The sequence below is a fragment of the Mytilus edulis genome, chromosome 5 (assembly GCF_963676685.1).
Source record: "Mytilus edulis chromosome 5, xbMytEdul2.2, whole genome shotgun sequence".
Lineage (NCBI taxonomy): Eukaryota > Metazoa > Mollusca > Bivalvia > Mytilida > Mytilidae > Mytilus > Mytilus edulis.
The window spans coordinates 86773261-86783341 of record NC_092348.1 but is presented as its reverse complement, the minus strand read 5'-3'; the positions used below and the strand labels follow the sequence as shown (position 1 = coordinate 86783341).

The following is a 10081-nucleotide window of genomic DNA, read 5'->3' as shown; positions in this document are numbered from 1 at the left end:
GTGGATGCTAGGCCTTAAAACTTTCCAAACAGCACAGGTAAAATATGTAAGTCTGTTCTCAGAGTAGTTTTTGAGGTGAAAATACGGCCATATTTGTCCATTTGTAATGATGAACCTTAAGTGAATAATGGAAGCATATTCAGCCTGTGCCATATTGTAAACTTGTAGCCAAAGACATGTTGGAATGATTTTATTTTGAATTGGGCAGAGGCAATACCACGTTTACATTTCTTGAAATCTGTAACATTTAAAATAAAAAATAAGTATTTTGTTTTATTTTTTAGACATGGGTATCTCAGTCAAGGACGTTGATCCACATGATTACACAAAGGCACTTGCTGCCTTCCTGAAGAAGTAAGTATTGATTCTTCACTTAGCTGAGACAAGTGCTAAAATGTTATTCCTGTTAAATGTAGACATTTTAGACATTATTTTATTAAACCAATCATGGGCCCTTGTCGGGCAAGATACAAGAACATCATACAATGATTATATAAACATTAGTGAAATACATAATATTATAAGTAATACACAAATAATAAATTGATAATATGAGCAATGTAGGATATAATTAAGGTAAGAGGCATTGAGTGCATTGTATGCATTGTCACTTAACACATGCTAAAATTTCGATGCTTTAGTGGTTGGAGCTGGCTAGTTGGAAATTGTTTTATTTTGGAATTTGATATATATTTAATAACAGTAACGTTAGGTTAATTTAGATTTTGAAATATATATATATTTTATGAAAGTTGGAAAAAAACCAAACGCCAGTTCAAGAACAAATTGAAATGATTGTAAAGTCTGTACCAGCTTAATTCCTCTGTGAGGTCAAAATTTGCATTTTAAAATGAGTGCTCAAAGGTTGATACTGTATCAAAGCTAACTTTCCAAAAGATTTTCTTAAGTACTACACATATCGAAAGAAGGAACAAACAGTTGAACTTGAATTTCCCTTGATATTGTCCACAAAGGTACACAGTTTAAATCACCAATAATTGTTAGTTATCTATTGTCTATCGCCCGTAACAATCAATACAGCTCACTTCAATTATTACTTGTGGGGAAGTTCTCAAACCTTTTTCCCAACTTAGTTTATTTTTGAACCTAATACAGGAATGGAAAAAAGTGCACTGCAAAAACCTGTCAAATTTTTAGTTTTCTAAAACAAAACATATTTGAAATTTATTTATCTAGGTTATGCTATGCATTAAATCTTTCCCAGATGAACTGGTTTGTCTGTACAAAAAACATTTTAAGGTGAAAAATCAGCCATTTTATGCAAAGGGTCCACATTAACCTTAAATTATAAATCTTCTTTAAATCAATACAAAAAACTTTGTTATATCCTTATCTAAATTTTCAGGCAACATATTCGATTAGATAAAAGTTAGAAAAAGTTTTAAGTAGTAACTGGAAAAAAGCAATAATTTCTACAAACTTGGAACTTTAAATAATCTCAAAACAATAAGTTATTTAAACAGTCTTCACACCAACTACAGGCCAACTGGCCCAAGCCTTTAAATAAGCCATCGGGCCTTCAATGATCATCTCTACAGGTCAATAGAATCGAACTAATATATTTGTAAAAGTCTGCTTTGGGACTTAATTTCTGTAGATTCAAAAGTTTATCTTCAAGACTTTAAAAATACTGTATTATTTTAATGCAATGATGAAAAATATACTTGAATAGAAAAACACAACCAAAATTACATCGATTTGTATTATTAATATACATTAAAACTGTTAACAAAACACTCCATATTTTTTTCCAAATTTACTGTATGTAAAGAAATTATTTTGTATTACAAGGCTTGGAAGATGGCTATCTTTCTGTTGTATTAAAACGTTTTTTTGATATTTTGAAATGTCTGTAAAGTTTTTATTTATTAACAGATCTGGAAAGATGAAGGTTCCAGATTGGGCTATCATCGTCAAATTAGGCAGATTCAAGGAATTAGCACCTTACGATGAGGACTGGTATTATATCCGTGCAGGTATGGATATTTTTTACAACAGCATACTTGAAAGTATCACATTAACTTAATTTCTTGTATGGCCAAATAAAAATATATGAGTGGTTTCAGTAACCCTACTGTCCCTACTTTTTCGGCTTAAAAATAGCCTACCCTTAAGATTTTATTGTCAATTTCATTAAGCTCTGTTATTATAAAATCATCTCAGTGAATTTCAAATTGGACAACACCACTAGGTGTTGTCTAATTTGGAATTCACTACATTTTTGTAGGTGTTGTCCAATTTGGAATTCACTGACATGATTATGTAATAACAATAACGTACAATACCATCAAAGTCCTCCCATGAGATTAACTACACAGAACGGGATAGATGTCAACCACACGAGATGCTGTTACCATTCAAGAAAACACTAACATTTCTATTTATATATTTTCCATTTTAATTTACTTTCACTTTCACTTTCTATTTATATAACGTCACCATAACTACTATTATGTAACTTACACTTCCGGTTAAACCGCTAAACCGCAAGATTCGTACTTCACTGTCATATTTCTTTGTATAATTGTCCTGATGATGCCTATCTACTCAGGGGTTTATCTGGGTATTTTGGGAAAAAGGACCCTGGCCAGTTCAGGGAATTTTTTAACGCGGTTTTCAATGAAATTGGGAAAAACAACCAATATACCAGATGTTGGTGAAAATAAAGTAAGGACTACACCTTCTTTGTTTTTTAAATATAACAACATGGCATTTCAGTATCTAAATAATGAGTTCCAACTTCTTAAAGGATTGTTACATTTTTTTGATTATGACATGAAAATTTGTGAAATAAAATATTTTAAGTTCTGTATAAAATATATCCTGTTTCTATTTTCTTTTTTATATATCTTTTAGTTTTCAATTTTAGTGTTGCTATGATAGCTGTCACATGTTTGGTTTCTTTTCATTTTTTATTTACTGTATTTGATTGACAAACCCGGATTTATATACTTGTCCGTTTCCGGATCTGACCTGGTTTTAGTTTATTCCCTGTTCATTTATTTATGGCAGCCATTGTTTGTCAATGTTGTTTTCATTCAATATGTTTCAACTTGGATTTACACATTACTTGTTGGCGATTTTTTTTACATAAAGCTAGCGGTTGAATAAAATAAACATCTCTGTCATGAATAATAAAGATTAAAATGAATTTTGTGATCATTTGGGAATTTTGCTGCCAAAATTGGGAAAAATGTAGGGTTTTTGCCGTTGGGAATGGGTCCGAATACCGGACCCTGTGGAATGCTAGAAAAATCCATGCTACTAGGCGAAACATGTAGACCCAATAAACAGATACTATGCGGTAAAAACATGAGTGTTGTTGTCTTTTTGTTGACACATTCTTTATTTTCAAGATGACTGTGAATACCTAGCAGTATCTACTCGTTTTTACCCTACCGCACGATCACCACTTCAGGTGTTGGTTCACTCGTATTTTTATTATTTTTATAATTAAATATTGTTAGAAATATGAAAACAGTTGAATGTCTTAATACTTTTTTTTCAAGTTGCCTTTTTTTCAATTGAGGAAGATTCAATGGTTTTTTTTTTTTTTTAATTAAAAATACACTCTTTAATACATTGTCTTATAAATCTTTAATATCTACATTTTTCTGATGAAAATACTCTACTCATGAAAACATTCTAGTCAAGAAGCATACATTTGTACATGTCTGAATATATTTCTTTAAAACAGTTCTAGTCAGAATGACATTCCTTGTTTATAAGTGTTCCAGTATTTAATAATTATACCATATTTTATGTCATAAATTGGATAATGACACTATGTTAAAGTTTCAGTTTTGGTTAAAAAGTTTTTTATATCTGAAAATGCCTGTTCATTTGATGTTGGTTATCAGCATGTCCAGTGTTTGTTGTTTTAAAATGTTTTTTTTTTCTTCACAAGAAACTTGGTTTAGTGTAATTGCTTGTTTAAACTGTATTTTGGCTGATAAAATAAAATATTTTTCCTACCTACCGACCCTTCAGTCTGAAGGTACAGTCGGAAAACTGCAAACAAACATATTTTTAAGGTTGGCCTGGGGGCACTTATAAAATGCTTTTAATTTTAACAATTATGGAGAAAAAAAGTAACAGTTCTAAGCTTCTGCAATATATGCAATGTATTGTTGCATCAAAATAATATAATCCTCCCCATCTCACCTGTTTTATTTATAAAACTCCTTACTTAGTAGCACTAGCACCCTTCTGCCCTGAGATTCAAGCTGGAACACTGTTAGTAAGTATATAAAAAGTTATTTTCAGTTTTATTTTCATTTAGTCTTTTTGTATAAAGATTGGTTGGGCTCCTAAAATTTCAACTGGGCCCCTGAAAAAAATAACGTAGGGGCCCAGCTGGGCCCTAGACAAAAACAGTTAAGTTTAGTCACTGCAAGATGCAATACAAGATGAGATATTTTATTATATGATGTTTTCTATTTTAGCTTCCATCTGCAGACATTTGTACATTAGGTCTCCATGTGGTGTGGCCAACTTCACCAAGATCTATGGAGGTAAGTTAATTAATGCTTACCATATACAATGGAATAATCCACTGCAGTCTCTATCATTGATATATAATACCATGGCAACAGAATAGGTCTGTGAAAAAGTATTGAGTTTCTAATAAACTTGTATGTATATTAACAAAATTAAAATTTTTGCCCTGGTTTGATGATGTAAAAATGGCAAGTTAAAGATGTCGCGTATGTTTTATTCAGAACATGAGAAGTGTGATATTAAAGATTTTTAGAATCGACCTTGCACAAATTTTTCCGGGTTGACTTGTAAAGCCTATTTAAATGTCTAGATCCATTAAAAACAAATAATTCTTACATATGTGAATGAACAACAAGACTTCATAATAAATTGAAATCAAGACAAATGTGTTGAAATAATTAATGACACAAATGAACCACAATAAGGGATGAGTGTTTTTGTTTCCCTTTCATTCAAAGTATTAACTGCTAGAGATTTAAAGATTATTAAACACTTGCATTTGCTTTGAATTTTTTACTCATGTCCCGATAAATTGCAGTCCGTTCCGGAACTGTTACCGAGTGTATTTTGCATAATTTACATGTAATTGATAATAATTCTTGCAAAAAATTATTTGAAGATAGAAGGAACAATCTATTCCAAAAATTATTCAATTTCTTTTTTTTTTATTTTCTTTTTAGGAAGAAAAAGGAACGGTACCGCTCCTAGCCATTTTTGCAGAAGTTCAACCAGTGTCTCCCGTAAAATTTTACAGTCACTGGAAACACTGAAACTTGTAGAAAAGGACGGAAATAACTCTGGCAGAAAGCTAACTGCTCAAGGCAGAAAAGATTTGGACAGAATTGCAGCCCAAGTGAAAGAAAAGCAATCCAAAATTCCAAAGCTGTTGTAAAAACAGTTGAATATAAAATAAAGGACTGAGAAGTGATATGCTGTTGTCTTGTAATTGTTGAAATGATTGATATAGTCTTTGAATTTAAGATGTTGGTGATTTTATGTATAACCCTTTCCAGAAATTCGTTTATGGAATCAAAAATATTGCTCTAAAATTATAATTTGAAGTTAGTAACTGTAAATTCAGAAATTATACCAAATATTTGTTATTGCAATTTTTGAAGAAAGAACAAAAATGGCAATTTAATTATTGCAATTTATTGGAAAAGCTATATATAGATAAGTGTATTTGATATTAGAATGGGAGTTCTTATCATTGTGATACTCAAGAGTTACATTATTCGTATTGATAAAAACCTTGCAAAAATTTCTGAATTTACGGTATCTCAAGATCTCTTTTCTGGAAGTAGAATTGCCACACTCAGACTCTAATGATTCTCAAAAGAGAGTTGATGAGTAGTCGTTATAGATCCTTGTCAATTTAGGATAAATTTTGGTAAATATGAATGGTATTTTGTTGTCCAACATACTCGTTATGAAACTCAATTATAAAGCTGAAAATTTTTGTTTATTAGAGTAACCCATTGTTTCTAAAAAAAAAATTGTGCTGTTTTTCTACACTTATAGAATTATTATATGTATAAGTATTTTTTCCCAACAAGGGAAAGATTCTGTATTTTAATAATGATAATTTTAAATCGAGATTTAAACTGTTGGAAGTGAGTTACTGGAAAGTCGTATACATCACTCCCTTTTCTAACAGAACTATGTTACAAGCCCAGAAGAATGATCACAGTTCTTTTGATTTAGCTCATCAGTCACTTGCTCTTGTTTGTTCTTACAGTATAGGAACTAATATATAGCTGTACACTTCTTCATACTTGGAAGAAGATATTCTCTTATTTGGTATATAGTTTTATAATGACAAGTTTCAAATCAAGTTTGAATTTTGTGCTGGGCTGAAGATTGATCAGAGTTATAGCCCTTGCACCTCTAAATGAAACTTGTACTCAAAACACAGATCAAGTTTGTATTTTTGTGTTTTCACTTTTAAGCGTTCTAGAAGTATGCCCTTTTACAAATGGAGAAATTTCTGGATTTTTTTGCTTCCGTTTTCTAACTTAAAGGGGTACTAGCTACTAAATATATAAAAAATCAAAAGTATGATTTCTTTGTTCAATCATTAATGAAAGTGAAATAGTAAAATAATAATTTGCTTTTATCAGCTAAAATAGTTCACTAATAATTTTGTCAAATTAAATGATTTAATTAACTGATTTGATCCACACAAAATTATTCTTTTAAAAGTAAAAGTGACCATAAACATAAATTTTTAATCTATATTACAAAATTTAACAGACCTATAAAAATCCAATTGCACGAGTTGCTTAATCTATTTATGTCTATGTTTATGTTTGCAACGCTTGCATGCTCATAGAAGGTCAACTCGATAGTTAAAATTCACACGAAACAAAGCTACATCTTATTGAGACCATGTCCTGTAAATTGTTTAATTTATACTTTTGATAACTTGGAAAAATGTTTTGCATTGTTAAAAATAAAATATGAGAATTTGAGTCAAATCAGTGAACACAAATTTGGCAGCTTGTGCCCCTTTAAGTTTGCATCAAGCAAATGTTATGATACACATACACAATGCTTATTATCAGAAAATTCAGGTTATGTTCAAATTTGGGTAGCGTCACTTTTACAGTTCTTGAAAATGTTCCTTTATAGCATTATATGCAAGTGGGGGCATCATTTGTGTCCCATAGACACATCCTCTAATTTTGTTTCTGCTATCTAACTTTAGTTTGCCTCAACCAAATGTTATGAATCTTATACACAATGCTTACTACCACAAAATTCAGATAAAGTACAATTTTGGGTAGCATCACTTTCATTGTTCTTCAGATGAACTTCATCCTATGTGCAAAAAGGGGGGGGGGGGGGGGGGCATATCTGTGTTCCATGGAAATATTCCCCATTTATTTTGTTATGCTTTCATTAAGATGTTGACTTGATATTTTTTATATAGTTTGACCACGTCAAGTTATGGATCTAGTTTGAATTTTGTTCTGGTCTGATGTTTTTAGGTAAAGATTGCATGAAATGCAATCAAAACCATATGGGACTGACGATATCTAAATCTTCCAAGGCTTATCACTACCTTTTTGATACACCAGATTATAGTGCATTGATCATAACATTCTATACATCCTGTCCATGAACATTTCCAGAAAATTATCAATGTAATATATGCTCAGATATTCAAGGCACTAAATGATGTTACACTTGTCAAGATAATTACATAACTTTTACAAAGTGCAGGATCTAATATCTGTGCTAAAAATTGTAAATGATGTCATTGTTAAACTCAGCTTTAAAAATTGGTTGTTGCCCGAGTCGTAAGTACAAAAATCTTGCTCAAAGTTTTATTACTGCAAGGCCAGGGGTACACTTTCTGGCCCATACTTTCAATCCTCCTGGCGTCTGATGAAAGGTTTGTTGCTGTGGCCTTTACAATGTTATTGAACTATGACATTACTTAGAGTGGTGGACCTGGTGGTATTGTCCAGCTTAAGCTAATTATTATATATAATCTAGTGTTGTCAACGGTTAACTGTTTGAACGACCGAATACCCAAAACGCTAACCAGTTAACCCGCCTTTTTTTAAATTTTGATAAGATTTGATTTAAATTTGTATTGAAATCATTAAAAAGTTATGTTTTCTATAAAAATTGTCATCATGCTAATTAATTAGAACTTGGCTCTCAGCCTGGGGAAAGATCTTGAGAAAACATAATTAGTTTACATGTTTTTTTTAACAGTAACTTTAAATTAGTAATAATATTAATTTTTACAATTTACCTCATTATTTTATTTTTTATCTAATTTTGCGTAGACCTACATCTGAATGTGCAACCTCCATCATGCAAGGCTTTGTCATACTTTAACGAAATGCGAACTAATAAATTGTGAAATTCAAACCAATGTGAATTTTATCAATGTATACTTGATAGTAAGAGAAACAAGCCTTGGCATACTCAGCATGAGAGAAGCAGGTTTGTTTTATTGATTATCACCATTCCACTACAAGTCGTTTTGAGAATAAAAATCTGGCAACAAACGATGTTAAAGACCTCTGCTAAGGAAAATCAAGCATAATGAAGGTTGTTCAGAAGGAAACCCATTGCAAACAATAAAATCCTAATAAGATAGTGGTTGCCATACAGGTGACTTTAAAAACAAGAACTGTTGAGATCGACTCATTGCTACTGGTTATCGTGAGATAAGACCATTTCGGGAACTTTGATTACAAACAGGCATACAGTGATCCGTATACAAAGTAGTGCAGAGCTCGACAAAGTTGGAAATTAGCATCGTGGAGGAAGATCCATTGTTCAAATGGAATTCGGTTTATCTCCCGTGGCACGATCGTAGCCCGGATTTGAACCACATCGAGCATATATGGGACACTTTTGGGCCTAAAGTGCCCGAAAGGACACATCCAGTTCAAACGAGTCATGAAATAAACAATGACCTTCATCAGGAATGGTTGCGGTTACCTCTGCAACAAATAAGTCGACTGTGGGCAGGAATCGATCATTAAGATTAATTCTGAAATGTCTGACATTGTAAAGTTCGACTACAGTAAAAGTTGTAAAATGCATTCTTTTGTGCAAAAAATACTTCATTTTGTTATCAAACTTGTGGTCAGAAAAAAAAAAAAAATTATACATTTTTTTAATCGTTTAAATGCCAATGTTATCATAAATTATGTTTCAATATTATTTTACAAATATTTTATATCATATTCTATCCAAAATAAGAGGCTGCTTTTTCAAGGTTTAAAAAATCAACTCAATAATGTCGTCGTTACCTTTAAGATTTTGAACTTCTAGAGAACAACTGAACTGAATGTAACCAAATATAGTATGAATGTTCCTTTTGAGGTGCTGACCAAATGTTGTTACTTTGTATTTATATAGCAGATCCATCATCCAAGATGGCCGGCCTCAGATTGTATAAGATTACCGCTACTGCAGGGACTTAGTTTAACATAGGACCATATGGACACAACCTACACATGTCTTCTGAGAACCACTAAATAGAATGAAACCAAACATGGCACGAATGTTCCTTATGATGTGTTAACCAAGTGTTGTTACATAGAAGGCGATCCATCATCATTAAACATAGGACTATGGGAAATACATACAAATGTCTTCCTTTAGAGAACCACTAATTGGAATGAAATGAAACATGGCAAGAATGTTCCTTATGAGTTGCTGACCAAGTGATGTAACTTTGTAGCCGATCCATCATCCAAGTTGGCCGTCCACAGATTGTATCATATGGACAAAACATAAAAATGTCTTCTTTTAGAGAACCACTAAATGAAATACAATAAAACATGGCAGGAATGTTCCTTTTGAGGTGCTGACCAAGTGTTTTAACTTTGTAGGCGATTAATCATCCACGATGGCCGCCAACAGGGACTTTGTTTATCAAGGAACCCTATCTAAAATACATACAAAAGTCTTCTTTTGAAGAACCACTGAATGGAATGAAACCATACATGACATGACTATATCTTATGAGTTGCTAACCAAGTTTAGTGTTGTTACATTGTATAAAATTCATCTACCAAGATGGCTGCGG

The 10081-nt window shown here is 31.8% G+C and overlaps 1 protein-coding gene across 1 annotated transcript; it reads left to right on the top strand.

The window, feature by feature from the left end:
* Positions 1–221: 221 nt before the first annotated feature.
* On the top strand, positions 222–5449 carry LOC139524700 (small ribosomal subunit protein eS19-like). Its single transcript, XM_071319710.1, has 4 exons — positions 222–354; positions 1897–1997; positions 4467–4535; positions 5202–5449. Exons 1-4 carry the CDS (start codon positions 287–289, stop codon positions 5411–5413), a joined length of 450 nt encoding a protein of 149 aa, XP_071175811.1. The 5' UTR covers positions 222–286; the 3' UTR covers positions 5414–5449.
* Positions 5450–10081: the final 4632 nt, after the last annotated feature.

What these genes read in the sequence shown, in the direction of transcription:
- LOC139524700 (XM_071319710.1), top strand. Translation starts at nt 287, where the DNA reads ATGGGTATCTCAGTCAAGGACGTTGATCCACATGATTACACAAAGGCA. An exon ending in CTGGTATTATATCCGTGCAG is followed by an intron (nt 1,998 to 4,466) that starts GTATGGATATTT and finishes TTTCTATTTTAG; the next exon opens with CTTCCATCTGCAGACATTTG. An exon ending in CTTCACCAAGATCTATGGAG is followed by an intron (nt 4,536 to 5,201) that starts GTAAGTTAATTA and finishes TTTTCTTTTTAG; the next exon opens with GAAGAAAAAGGAACGGTACC.